The 15,362-nt window shown below is 40.1% G+C and overlaps 1 protein-coding gene across 1 annotated transcript; it reads left to right on the top strand.

Annotated features, from left to right (window-relative positions):
* The first annotated feature begins 1,057 nt into the window (after positions 1 to 1,057).
* On the top strand, positions 1,058 to 7,824 carry gpr183a (G protein-coupled receptor 183a). Its single transcript, XM_049593612.1, has 2 exons — positions 1,058 to 1,329; positions 4,896 to 7,824. The coding sequence occupies exon 2, from the start codon at positions 4,919 to 4,921 to the stop codon at positions 6,053 to 6,055; it is 1,137 nt and encodes a 378-aa protein (XP_049449569.1). The 5' UTR covers positions 1,058 to 1,329; positions 4,896 to 4,918; the 3' UTR covers positions 6,056 to 7,824.
* The last annotated feature ends 7,538 nt before the right edge of the window (positions 7,825 to 15,362 follow it).

Genomic DNA, 15,362 nt, shown 5'->3' with positions numbered 1-15,362 from the left:
GGGCCACAGGCCGGAATAGGCATGGGCATAGGGTTACTGATGCAGTTGCCCCTGGTGAAAATAACTGGAGGCTGATATAACTTTCTTCAAGAGGCTATGACACGCTCATTTTCTAAGCTAGTAAAGATAATAGTATCTTGTGAAACTAGACAACCAAGGAGCATCTATTGGTGCCAACACTGTTGCCCTAGCTTGATTTCTGGGGGTCCAACTGCGTCCTCTACGTATCAAAGCTTGACCACATCTTACATTTCGAATGGTCTCTGATGTCTCGCCCCAAAGCCTATTTGTGTTTTGACAGTATTCTGCTCCTCCTACACTCTAAACCATAGCCTACACTTGTTTGCTGAGGTTTGTCGACCCTGTGGCATCAATATACCCACACCACAGGAAGCCACTGGTGATTTGTAACGGAAAAATATTGCAATCAGTACTGACAGGCCTATGACACACGCACGGCAGTGCTTAAAGGTAAAAGGTACATTGTTGTTTATCTTTCAAAGAAATCATAACTTAAAGTGAAAAGAGTGGCTCTCCTTTTCTGAAAGTCACTCTGAGCTCAGAGCAACAGAACAAAGGTGCTTCTGAAACAAGAGGGAAGTTCCTCATTTCGCCGTCACGTATTTGCATAGTCTACAGGGAAATTAATCTGAAACTTGTAAAGCATCTAAATTGGAAATAAGGATTATCAAAAAGTGAAATGAGTGATGTAATTTCTGTGCAACTGTTGTGATTTAGTGCGCGATTCAGGGAGTCTTTGTACCAATATAACAAGGGAGGTGTCTGACAGAAGCAACTCTGGAACTTGATCTCATCCGGGCAGGTGAAGCCACATCCTCCAGAGAGTGAACACATGGCATGCTGTACGAAACCTAGATCTTCCTTTCCCAAAATATGTCACAGATGGCTCAACCCCCACAGTTTTATCAATCACAAAGGCTGAAATGAAATATTACTCACGTCACTAAGATGTTACGTGACTGTTTGGATGCAATCAGTGGGTGTTTCAAAAGAGTGCGTTGACATAGGAGGTTTGAAAGGTTTAGCAAAAGTAAGACGGGTTCGAGAGACGTGCTCGCTCACTAGCAGAGAGAGAGAGAGAGAGAGAAGGAAAGAGAGCTACGACAGGATATTTTGTCACTATGGTTACTGGCAGCAGTTACGGATCTTGATTTCTGTGTGTCATGCTGCTCTCGTTCAGGACAGTGCGGTTGTAGCGCTGGCAGGACAGCCCTTATAGTAATTAACCTTGGCATGAGAAGTGACATGTTTTGTGGATCAATGTGACTTCAAATCTGCCGAATCTGTAAGGTATCTACCATCTGTGAGGTAAGTGTCCTTTCCAAGCTGTGCTCTTTTAGAGTGGGAGTGAATCATTCATCCTAACATAAACAGAATCTCGTGGGGAGTGTATGTGCCTGTACAGTTTAGCTTGTGATGGATTAATGTTGTGAAAAATGTGCTTTATTCTTGCTTTAGACTACATATTAATGTCTAGAAGCTAACGGCAAATCATCACACCTCTACAAACTACATCCTGGGTAGTTTAAACTTAATGAATATTTGTTTTTTAAAAAATAAATTGGCTTCTATGAGGGAAAATCAGTGCTAAAAATACACATTAGAGTGAAAGGAATCAATCACACTTACAACACCCACAGTTAGACGCAAACCACTTTCACAACAGCTGAAGTGTTACTGAAAATATAGTATATTTATGACATGAAATTGCTAGATTTATGTATATATCTTTATTTTAATACAAAAGTAAATTGAAAACTAGTGAATTTTTGCCCCAAATACCCTTTCACTTGTGTTAACGAGCCAGGAAACATGTTCCTTCCCTGCACCATGTGCGCGGGCAGATAGCCTCAGCTATAATTTTGGTTCAAACAATATGACTTTCCAACTGCCTACCATTCAAAGGCAGAGTGCCCTCGGGAAGCTGACTTCCTCATAGACAAGGTCCGTCTCTCAACGCCAATTTTTTTTCACAGTTCAAGTGTGAGAGTGCCGCAGCTGTATTCAGACTCACAGTAAAGCGTAAAATGGTATTGTTCACAGACTTCCTTCGTGTCACTTTTAGCCACAAATGGCATGAAAAAAAAAAACAGGTATGTCCTGTGAGCCAAATACAGAGTGGCTGAATGACCTACTAAGTGGAGGATGGTAGCCGTGTCTCTCCTGACTCCTCTGTTGTCATCTTCATGTGTAAACAGGTTGAACATTTGCTCAAAATTATGCTTTGACATTCAGAATTCATTGTGTCTTTATATTTAAAACTATAAATGTGTTGTCCAGTAATCAGAGCTTCGGTCACACACCAGAGCAAATCATTTCTGACCTGTTTTTTTTATCTTGAACTTTAATGTTTCGGTTGAAGAGATGTGAAGGGTTGATTGTGCAAAGTCTTGGTTGGAGAAACTGAGGCAAAAGTCAAGTTTTGGTGTCTGCTAGGCATTACTTAAAAACAGCCACACGATGGCACCATACACCACAAAATCACTTCTGTTTCACAGGGCAACTGGCATCCCATCACCTGACTGTCAGTTACTGCTGATAACACAGCTGAGAGTTCCCCAAAACTGCTAGAAACCAAAACACAATAGCACTTCAAAGAAACCGTCTCAGTTGTTACAGGTAGACACTGTCAGGTTATTTTCTGTAATGAAACAACCAGAGAGTGCAGTTAGAAATGACAAATACTGTAACTTCTTTTACTTCCTTTTTGAAAGCAGTGTCTTGTAAGAGTGGCACTGGGGGACAGAAAAGTTTCATTTCAACAAAGGCCCACACTCTAAACAAAATGGTGCTAAACAGTACCCAAAATAGGTTGTTTGGTTCGCTGTGCAGCACCTTTTTCAAATAGTGTTATAAAGAGCCATTACAGGTGCCATATAGCACTGTATCATCTTTAATATTTTGCACCTGAGAGCCCTTGAATGATGCCAGATATACCTACATAGACAATGTGCTTCTAAATGATGTTCCTAACATTGCCATTTATTTGCCTCAGACAGATGTTTTCCCTGCTGCTTTTAAAACTGCCATGGTTAAGCCTATTTTGAAACAAAATAATTCAGATGCCTCTGTACTTAGCAACTACAGACCAGTGTCCAATCTGCCATTTTTATGGAAAATTTTGGAGAAGCTCGTTTTAAATCAGTTAAGTGATTTTATTGCCTCCCACAATATTATTGAAAAATTATTTTAAAAAATTATTGTGGGGTCCCCCAAGGTTCAATTTCGGGTCCAACCCTTTTTAATCTTTACATGCTGCCACTTGGAAACGTCATATGGAGGCACAGCAACAATTTCCATAGTTATGCTGATGATGTATTGTTGTATCATTTTTATTATGTGTAATACTTTGTGTTGCATTCTGTTTGTGTGAAAATTATTCATCATTTCTTAATATATGTTACCTTAAAAGATTCAGAATCCAGTGCTAAATGCTTAGTAAGAAAAACAGTACCTTACCTTTTCAAACCTAAAATATTCCAGTGCACATTCGGGCAAAATTAATACACTGTTTGCGGGCTACTTAAATGTAGTTTTTATTCTTTCCCTAATAAACTAAACTAAACTGGAGAGCCAGTAGAGAACTGTTAGAGCAGTGGTTCCCAACTGGTCCAGCCACAAGGTCCAGATTTCTCTTTAGTCATTAGTTCATAGTCCACTCAGTTTAATAAACTCAGCAACATACTTGTGTTTAGACATGTCATCAAGCCAGTTTGCTGTCTCTGTCAAGTAGCTGTCTGTCATTCACTCACTATATAGCAGGTAATGGCACTTCAAAATAAAAGCTCTGCAGCGGAAATTCACTGTACTTCAAAATAAAGTGTTTTTTTCAAACTTTTGAACACATTTGCGAGACACTTGTGGTCCATTCAGAATGGACCTGTGACCCACTTTTGGGCCGTGACCAACCAGTTGGGAAACACTGCTCTTAAAGGACACATCAGGGGCTTAAATGTTTTTTACTTGTTCTTCAGCTTAGTTTAGTTAACTGTGGAAAGAACCAGTAGAGAACCTCTAGAGAACCATACAGGGGCTGACAAAAATAAGTCCCATGTGTCTGAAGACTATATATAGTGTAAGAAAATGGCTGCTTCTCAGACACTACAAGGAGCACAATCAAGTACTTGGTATCTATGAACTCATAACTGAATATCAAAGATATGCACACATGCAGTTTATATATTTAAAAAAACAATCATATTGTTACCTCTCTGTCAGCTCTAAATCGTAGTTGGGAACACGCTGGCTTACTGTATTAACATTAAATGAGCTTGGCTGTTTATTAGCTAGTAACTAGCTTCTAGCAGTCCCAACTATTCTGCAGAAGGATGGATGGCGTCATGGTGAGGCATTCAGGTGCCGCTCACTGACAATGGCTTTATTGCAGTCTTCAGGACAACAACAAACAAGGCCTTCTCATAAGCTTTACTAGTAGTCCTGAGCTTATCCAGACACATAGTTCTGCCAACTATCATCACGCTTTGCTGCCTGCTGTCTTCACCGTGACACCCACAAGAGCTGCTTCCCGCCACACACACACTGAAGCACACATCACATCCTCACTGCTTACCCACAAGGCCACCGCCCTTAAAGGGGAAAAGGGTGAGCCAGTAACAAAATGGAAAACATTTAATAAACACAATGTTAGCATTTTTTTTTCGCATTTTTCCAAAATCCAGACTTTGACTACTGATAAAAGTGTGATTTTCCATGTGATCTAAACAAAGTTGTACTATTAGATACTTGCCCAAGGTGTGTCTGTACCAGGTTTAAGACTTGAGAAAGAAGAAAAGAAAAGAAAGGACAATGCACAATTAAATAAAAACCTCTGAGTTTAACCAAAACATTAACACCTTTTCTTTGCCTTTTTGCAGTTACTGCTTCGTAAAATATCAAGATGGGTTCTACTGCTGCACCTGTGACCTTGACCCTCTCATCCACCAACAATGACTCTAATAAGCTGACCTGTGACACCTTATATGCCCACCGGGACTATGCTAGGGTCCTCATGCCTCTTTTCTACTGCATCGTGTTCTTTGTGGGGCTGTTCGGTAACTGCCTCGCCCTCCACGTCATCCGGCCCAATCTGAAGAAGATCAACTCCACCACCTTGTACTCTCTCAACCTGGTCATCTCTGACATCCTCTTCACCCTCTCTCTGCCGGCGAGGATTGTCTACTATGCTCTGGGCTTCCACTGGCCTCTGGGAGAGGCGGTGTGCAAGATCTCGGGCCTCATCTTCTACATCAACACCTACGCTGGGGTCAATTTCATGACCTGCCTTAGTGTGGACCGTTTCATCGCTGTGGTGCTGCCTCTGCGCTTTGCCCGATTCAGGAAGGTCAGTAACGTGCGCTACATATGTGTTGGTGTGTGGCTGCTGGTCCTAGCGCAGACTCTCCCCCTCGTTGGTATGCCTATGACCAACAAGGAACCCGACGGCTACATCACCTGTATGGAATACCCCAACTTTGAGAAGGTTGACCACATCGCCACGATACTGATCGGTGCTGTCTTCCTTGGTTATGTCGTGCCTGTGGTGACCATCCTTGTGTGTTACTCCGTCTTATGCTCCAAACTCCACTTCACGGCCAAGACCAACCATTTGACAGAAAAGTCCGGCCGGAGCCGCAAGGCCATTGGCGTGATCTGCTGCGTATCAGTAGTGTTTATCATCTGTTTCAGCCCCTATCACATTGACATCCTGCAGTATATGATCCGCAAGCTGGCGTCGGCCCCCGACTGTGCCGATCTAACAGCCTTTCAGGTATCGCTGCACATCACCGTGTGTCTGATGAACCTCAACTCCTGTTTGGATCCTTTCATCTACTTCTTTGCCTGTAAGGGCTACAAGAGGAAACTGCGCAAGCTGCTGAAGCTCCAGGTGAGCATGTCCTTCTCCAGCGCGGCGAGGACATCACCTGAGGGCTCCTCTAAGGATGTTATTGACGGCAACAAGATCCAGCTCAACAGTTCTACTGCAGGTACAATCACTGAGAGACTCACAGACAGGAGATATTACCGGGATGAGTAAATGAGAGAACTGAGGCGCCAAGACTTACACCAAGATGAGAGGACCTTTGACATGTGGGCCTTTTTTAATGAACACCAGTCACACAGTGTCTCAAACAAACTGGTCTGTACATTAAAATGGACTCAATTGTATCATCAGGGATTCTAGAAGCTACTCAGCATCTGGATCCATTGACAAACAGCTATTTTGAATGCAAAGATTTGTTTACAGAAGTTTTTTAAAAGAACGAATGTTTGCGTATTTTCTTATTAGCATTGGTGAATTTCTCAGGAAAGCAGAGAATACTGCAGCTAAGGAAAGAAAGGAGGATACTTTTCCAGAAAGCAAGCTTGCCTCCTGTAGACTGAGCATTGATAAGAAAGAGCATGAAGCAGAGCATGTTCGAAGTGGACTGTTTCATTAACATACCCATATTCAACTTTCTACAGACTGGAAAAAGCAGTGAAAGCTCAGCTCATGTACAGAATGTTAAATGTGAAGAGTAAACTCAGCTGAAGAAACTTTTTGAAAGCAGCGACGTAATATTTGCAACCAGACAACGACCTCCAGTCTTCACAGTTACTTGTAAGGCAGAAGTTTCATTCCAAAATGAAGTCAGACTCAGGTTTTCGCCTCAAGTGTCAGCTCAGCACACAGCTGTATTATCTCAGGAAACTGTCTGCCAACTGAATTAACCTTAACTGGTTGGAAGAGAACCACATTTGTTTGTTTCGACATTGATTTCCTCATGTTAAAAGTGGGTGTGGCCCATAATGTCATTTAATTTAAAGGGGCCATGTTGAGTTTTTTTTTGTAAACATACAGCAGTTGTGTTTACATTCAGTGTTATTCATTGTAATACAATCTGGATATTTTTGAGGTCTTATAAATGTGATAAGTGCATTTCATTCCTCATTAAACATTTGCAAAGCCAGTTCTAATTACTTTGGATTCAGCGTTATTTACATCACTGTCTGCCAGCTCACAGACATCGTCTTCCTTGCCTTTGCTGGTGCAATGCTGCATATACTGGCATCTTATCGCCTGCTGTTGACCGGTGGAATTGTGTGACATCATTTGTAGGACTGTGTGTGCACAAGATAAACAAGACAGAGACCCGCTCAGAGACCCAAAGGAAATAAGGAGCAACAGAATAAATCAGCAGGAGTTCTTTCGCTGTGATTCTCAGAGGTTTCTCAACTCTAAGAACAGATATAATACAGACGAGAATTTGATCACTGAGACCTTTCGCGGTGGCATGATACATGAGCAGTCGCAATTATTGTGTAACAGCGTCCAGCGGTGTCAGGGGGAAAAGCAGCCGGTCAACAACCCAAGTTAAGGGGGCCGACGTTCAAGTGGGGTGGGTGGGAGTGGTGGTGGATGGGTCCAACAACCAGCAACATTCACTCGTGACACTGGCATTTGCTTCCTGTGTGATTGTAAAGCCAAAACCTTCTATATTTTCCAAAACCCAAAACTGTGCTTTTGTGCCCTAACCCAACCACGTGCTTGCGTTAGCTAAATGTGACTATGTACATTTGTTGTTGAGGGGAAAAAAACGTCACTTTGCAGTGTGACAAAGTGCTTTTATTTTGAAACAAACTGTAAATTTCCTGTGAAATCATAAGTGTATTTTGAAAACAGACAATGTATGTAAATGGACCTGCTGAGAATCGCACATCCAAACAATTGGACACTACGCTTCCTTGGGAGTGTACGTGTCATTTGCTGAGAGCTAGCTATTTAGGACTATGCCATTTCCTGGAATAAAAGCCTTCATTACAAAACTTGTATCACTGATACTTGAAATGTTTGAGTTTGACCAGACTCAGAATTATGTCAGTCGAATTGCAGTTGCACTTATATAGCGCCTTTCTAGCCGTCCAACCACTCAAACCACTTTTTACACTACGAGTCCTATTCATTCATACGCTGGTGGCCGAGGCTACCATACAAGGTGCCACCTGCTACTCAGTTTTTAACATACTCAAACACCAATGGAACAACCATTAGGAGCAATTTGGGGTTCAGTATCTTGCTCAAGGATACTTCGACATGTAGGCTGAGGGAGCTGGGGATCGAACCGTTGATCTTTTGACTGGTGGACAACCCGCTCTACTTCTGAACTATGCAACAGGCTGAGGTAGACATGGAATCCCAGATTGTCAACAACCAACTCACTTAGGGTACTTTGCACCTCATATCTGGACGTGAAAAGTCCATGACCAAACATCAAAATGTGACGAGGTCAGAGTGAAAATGTGTTGCTGAGAATTTCTGAAATTGTAAGCCATCAAGTTTTCTTTTGGCTCTTTCTCGTATCTCAAGAGCTGACTACTTTAGACAAATAAAGATTACTGCAATGAGATAGGCAATGAGAGAGGCAAAAGAGCACTTTAGGATTGGGCTGAGACAAGAGGAAGGCTATTTCTCAGGAGCTGAATTTAACAGGTATAAGAAAGTGGTCAAAATCTTATTGTGATGTCATACTGAGCTCAGTTATGACTAGGAGAAACAGGCTGGACAAAGAGCAGATTTTTTTTTTTTTTGAATTTTCCCTTCCTCTGGGGAGATTTAGCAATATTTTCACTTCACCTTAAAAAGCTCCCGCTGCACTTTGTTTAAAGGTTACTCAATTGTCAAATGTCACCATTGTTCACTCCGATGCATCTTCTTGGAATGTTACTTGTATGGGAGACATTTTATTTAAACACCATCCATGCTCAAACCTGCTTGCAGTGATCATTTACTGTCTCAACCATTTCTACAATTCTCTGAGACGGTCATGTAATGAGATCAGGTGGGTCAATCCTGGTTTGGTCACACAGGGAGTTCCACAGGGATTTATACTGGGGCCCGTGCTGCTCATCATTATCATTTTATCTCAGTTCTACTGTCATCAATGTAGGCAGCACCAAAAAAGATGACAACTGTGGTTAAAATGCAATAGGTTCTAAAATATATTTATATCCTAAATAAATATACAATATTGATGCAAAGATAACATACAAAAGCTACGAAAATGCAGTGCCGACAAAACCCTAATCTGAGATGTTTCTGCCAACATTTTACAAAATAAATTGCTTATTTCTCTTTCCAATGTTTGTATAACAATGCAGCTACAGTATGGTTAAGGTGTGGTTAAAGTTAAGGGCTAGATTATTGTTATGGCCAGCAGCTATGGTAGAAGTCAGGCAAATACTGCAGGCAGTTTGGGGTAAGCCAAAGTATGTGGTTATGGTTTTTAAAAACACAACTGCTTGGTCTTGAGCAGAATGAAAACTGATCCTAAACCGATGTTTCCACCACCTCTGCAACACTACTTTACGCTTAGGTACATAGAGGCCACAGCCTCTGCACGTTCCCTGAACTTTGGTGGCAGATGTAAATCATGCACTGCAGAAACATCCAATAAATATGAATATGAACAGAATTCTTGGGGAAAACCAGGCTGGTATGGCACAATGTGCTGTCAAATGCAATAACCGGTAAAGTCAGTAACTCATAGACCTACACAGAGCAGGTGTTAGTGTGGGTACCTACAATCTGCAGTCTGATTGGCTATAGAAAGAAACTTTATTTCATTTTATTGTCTGTTTTTCAATGTGGGTGGTGCATATGGTATTTCCGTAAGATAAACCTTTATTCATGCCTCCAGTGGAATTTGGTAAGTGTGCAGTTAATGCTCTTTTTGATGTTAAATTAGTACTTTAGAGTAGGTTGGCTCTCAGTTCTGTATTTTGAGGAAGTCATTTATAGACATTAAGCAGCCTTTTCTTTTAGGCTCCTTGGTTTATTTATCGTTTGTCTCTGAGGTTGCTGAGCACAGCTACTCACCACTGCATTCATTATGGTGAGGTTGGTTGGTGTGTCTAAGAGACAAAATAACAACGGGGCAGTTATTTAATGTTTTTATTTACAAAGCCTGTGTCAGAAGATGTTACTTGGTTACATCTTTACCGCATTATGGAAAGAACCGCGAGCAAAACTGAAACAATTTTCATCTCAACCTTTCTTCATGTGTGATCACACTCGTACATCTGGAAGGTCTCAGCAACAGATGGCACGGAAACAAGACACAGGTGAAGATAGAGCCAAGTAACAAAAACCACCGGAGAAAAGTTCATCAGAGTTCAGTTCATCATGTTGATGGCAAAGCTCATCAACCAGCTTAACCACTACCAAGGCTACAACGAAACCGCAGAGTTTGCACTGCACAGAATAAAGCTGAGTACACCCTGCTTGTAACAGTATAAATACTAGTACAAGTGTAACAGGGTAGTGTTAAGTATCATAATTACACAAAATCTGGTTCAGTTGTTGTTACCTGACACTCTTAGGCCCCATAGTCAATATGTGGAACGTTTGATTACTAGTTTTTGTATCCCTACGTCCACCTTTGGGGGCACCCCACCTCTAAAAGGGTGTCTCCCGCCTTGCCTCTCCCATTTTGCTGCTGTGCTCCATGGGAGAGGTAAGCAACATTGCTCTTGTGTTTGCATGGTTGTGTTTGATGGAGGATTTTGTTTTTGCCACTTGCTGTCAGGAATAGATAGAAGACACCAACGGTCTGGGCCTCCTCATATCAACACAACGCAGACAGCACTAGAGTCTACCAGTCACATAGGAACAGGAACTGGCATGAGTCGGTTACAGTTTTTCTCAATTGTTCGGACACATTTGTCCACTCAGAAGTTTTCGAAACAGTTCATACACACAGGCCTAACCTGAAAATCTCTGGCCATAATGACACTCACACTCACAAAATATTTCCATCACATAACACAACTTGTGGTCACATGAATATGTTCTTTCAATCAGTCACGACACAATGAAAGACAAACTACAAAATAAAATTATGAATACGAGCCAGTCCTGTCCAACCTTAATTTCTGCAATATGCCTGTGCCATTTGCATGGTTACAGCATGTGTCGCAAAAAGCAAGCGAACATATACACAGCATTGTCTTCTCCAAAGATAATTTTAGCAAGAGATAATAAACCCTGCTGCAGTCTGCGCCCACACTTTTCACACGTTCCGACATGCCCTGTTGAAATACTGTAAAAAGACATTTTATAACTTTTTTTATAACATTTTATAAGTTTTCACTGTTTATGTCATTCTTGTGTGCAGTTTTTTTGTGACCTTCAAGATGTAACGCTTACAGTAAGCACTTCGAGTATGACCTGTATTGCACTAGAGGATAGTGCAGCTTTTGTGCTGCAATCTTTATTCACAAAAGAACCAGTAAAGAATGCAACGTAAACTCAGAAATATATATATTTTTGTTGTGCTCAATCTGATTTTTCCATGTCAATATTTTTGGCTGGAGCACTACAGCCATATAGGTTTTGAACCAATCTTATTCCAGACTCAGAAATGCTAAATAATGGCCTCTTCCTCTCCTTACATGCATTTTCCCTCTTTGATTCATGCTTGCAAACAGCAACAGAGAGGTGACATCTTTCATAGACAGATAAACACTGATTGCTGATTGAAGAATTGTGCAAAGTTTCTCACAGGTGCATCACAGATTCATAATTCTGCACGTAATTTCTATCTGCTGTAAACAGATGTTTCCTTTAGTTTGACACAGTAAGCCAAGAGTTTAAAATCTTTCTACGAGATCTGTGATATCTGTTTTGTAAGAGGGTGTGCAAATGTGTGAAACCAGTGAAAAGGTGTCAACACATTTGTAAGAGAAGACACCTGCTGTGCTGAGGATGTGATGATGGTGATCAGGTGGATCCCTGTTTCATAAAGTGTGTCTTAGCAATTGTAAAAAACTTTTTGATTTGATATGAACTGTCTTGATAATCAATCAAGTGAAATTATTTGTGGAAACAATACCAAATATAGCTCCCAATTATGAGCATTTGCTGCTTTTCGTTCTCTTATGGGATAGAAAATTGAAATATCAAAAACATAATCAGCAGATTAAATGACACTGAGGTTATTCGTTAGTTGAAGCACTTACAGAAAAGTCACAGTGATTTCTCTGGAACACCAAGAGGTGCTAAAGTACTATTTTTCTGTACTGTAGGTCTGGTCCATGACATCAGAAATATTTCCACATACATGCACATACACACACACACTTTTAAACCTTTGAACCCTTTCTGTTTCTCTTTCAAATTAACGCAGTAAACACTACAGAGTATTAATAGATTTTTATTTGCATCTCGACGCCTTTGTATGATTTATTCAACCTTTTTTTTATTTCATTGTACTAAAATCGTTCCCTTGCTGATAGTCTAGCTGCTTGTATTGCAACGAACACTGTATTTCACACATATAATTGCCATCTGCTTCATTGCTCCCCTTTCTTCTATCACCTGATTTCTTTTGGGGATTAAAGGGAAGTAATTGTTTTAAAGGGACGAGCTGGAGGCATCTGAGAATTTAACACAATGTATCTATTTATCTGAAACATGGCTATAAAATGAGTTCATATTTCTGCAGTTTAGATTGGGGTAACTTTTTCTGCATTTCTTTTTACTTAAAGTCCCTCACCATTAAAACAAGGTGTTTTGCTCATTGTGACTTCAGTCTGACCTTCACTGTGCAGAATGATGAATGTGCAGAGTTTGACACTCGAGGGCTGTTTATGCATTCAGGAGATGAAGTTTCTCTGCTGACTTTAAAACTGAGCTTAAGATGCATACATGCAAGCGGTTTTGTGACATCACAACCAGAAGTCCAACTTTTTCAAATTAACAATATTTTATAGATTCCAGATTTTTCAACAAGGGAGAAGGACCCAGCCACCATGTGTATGTGGGGCCCATTTGGGTTGTAAATGGGCGTTAAAATGAGCCATATACAGGATTGTCCACAGGTTCCATATTTGCCACACACCAACTGCCCACACAGGTGGGTTTACCCAGATAAGATGCTTATTTTTGGTCCATACCCACTTGGTACCTAGGTAGTCCTACCTATGTGGGGCCCACTTGGGTAAACCCACCCGTGTGGGCAACTGGAATGTGGCCACTATGGAACCTGTGGATAATCCCATATAGGGCCCATTTTTCAGCCCATTTACAACCAACATGGGCCCCACTTACAAATGTTGTGTGGGGAGTAGATGTAAATCTAATTTTCAGCACTTTAACTGAACCATTTTTGGTGGAAAAAGTCATAGCACCCACCCATTATAATTCAAAGTATTTTTATCTATTTTTAAAAATGTCTGGAGGACATCTTTAACATTTGGATTAAAGCAAAGAATTTCAGTGACCAACTCAGTGATGGAGAGAAAGAAAAAGAAGACAGAGAAAATTGAGACAGGTGCTGAAAAGGAGACGCAAACAGAACAACCCATTAAAATATCACTGTGATACAATTCTGTGCTTTTTTGTTGTATCTGAAAACACTTCAATTCACTTTCTGCTTTTACTGCTACTGTTAAAATATAACCTAATACATCATAGCCTACTCTAAATTGCACAAATGCTAATTATGTTACAGACTTATCGAGGTCAGCAAAAATGATCGAGGTCATGACCATATATCGTATGATATTGGCCTTGTGTTTACTTGCCTGTTTGTTTATATTACCATCAACATTTTAACCAACATGATGGTGCAATAAACAGCAGGGTTTGGCTGTATATTACCTGTTAAGGAATTACTCTCTATACCCATGTACCAAATATTTAATAGGTATTTAAGTGCAATTTTTAACAGAGCCCTGGAGTCCATTTTATTTATTGTTTTATTTGTGTGGCTTTGTTTGTCCTTCAATATTTTAATTATTATTTTTTTTATTTTTATTTTTTTTATCTTAGGTGATCAATAAGGTAATCAGTCATACAAAAAAAAAATCATAGTAACACAGGTAAATATTTAGCATTTGAAAAGGAGTAGGTAGAAGTTATGCACTTATCTTGACCTACCCCTTATTTCAAGTAATTTTGCTACAATTAAATATAGATTTGGAGATGCACATTAGCATGCATACATACATAATCAAATAAATACAATCGCAAATGCAAGTTGGAATACTTCTGGTTCTGACTATATGTAAGTGTTAAAAGTTAATTGCTCTTTGAGAGGGTGTTTTTGCATTATTATGCTATTATATTATAATTCTACCAGTGGCATAAAATGGTCTTAAATTGACAATAACATCCTTTATTGCCATTATTTCTGAGACAATATAATGTCCATTAACAGTAGTTATCATAACAGACCTAACTTGCACAAATAAGAATTTCTATTTCAAGACAAATCAATTATTAGACACTGTCTGCTTCCCAAACCTCTGACAATTTTGTAGTGAAGATTTCTGGCCTCTAGAGGACAGTGTGAAACAGGGGAAAGAGGTGACGGTAAGGGAAGTTAAATGAGCTTCTCACAGGCACAGAGTAACAGATCTAAATATTAACAGACACAACAAGAGTATCAATTCATCTTTCTTTGTTTGATTTTAAACAGAAGTGGCAGAAAATTAAATTAAATGATTAACAAGTGTACAAAAAGACAGAAGATAAATATATGTGTGTGCATAAATGCACTTATGTGGTTATGTATTTACATATTATGCAGGTAAATAATAAAAGACCAAGGGTTTATTGTGGAGTGGAGGACTTGCGGAGGCACGACAAGTATCAAAGAGAGAAAAACATCACACAGACTGTTGTCATAACAACATATTGCAATGAACACAAAGTACCATCTGGTATGAGATTTTTAAGACACATCGAGAGGACAAGCCGATAGATAATTATATCCCGGGAATAAGAATTAGACTGAATGAGCAGCTCCCGTATAAACACTGTGATAAAAATAAGCCAAAGAAGTTCAGCATCATCAAAACAATACACAAGACAAATATATAACCTTTTATGGAGGGCAAATAGAGCAGCAGAGGAAACGCTGTAGATCGTGGGAACGTGCGATTTACTCTATTTCATAAGATCTATAATGGGAATGGAAAGTACCAGTTAGAAGATTAGGGGAAGAAGTTTTGATTGCACAATGTTCTTTGAGCTAAATGTCCTAATTCATAGTTGTTACCAGCTCACACACACATTAATCACACGCATTAATCTGTATTCAATCCGGGTCCAGACTGACCTTGAGCTTTTCACCTGAGGTATGCGCTTTGCATCCATTAAGTCGACGTGGTGTAAAACCATCTCACAGCATCAGCGTGAAGTGTCTATTACCACCGTCTTATTTCCTGTTTATATGGCAACTGCCTCAACATCCTGTTTTTAATTACTTCTCTCCAGCAGCAGATGCTTCTCACAGCAACCTGCTGTGGATTACTCCCCTGAGAACTAATGTGCTGTGACAGACCCCACTTTTCCAATCAAT

The sequence above is a fragment of the Epinephelus fuscoguttatus genome, linkage group LG13 (genome assembly GCF_011397635.1).
Source record: "Epinephelus fuscoguttatus linkage group LG13, E.fuscoguttatus.final_Chr_v1".
NCBI lineage: Eukaryota > Metazoa > Chordata > Actinopteri > Perciformes > Serranidae > Epinephelus > Epinephelus fuscoguttatus.
Note: the sequence above shows the minus strand (reverse complement) of the source record. Positions and strands in the feature narration are given on the sequence as shown.

Bases quoted from the DNA above. Each gene is read 5' to 3' on its own strand.
- gpr183a (XM_049593612.1), top strand. From the start codon at position 4,919: ATGGGTTCTACTGCTGCACCTGTGACCTTGACCCTCTCATCCACCAAC.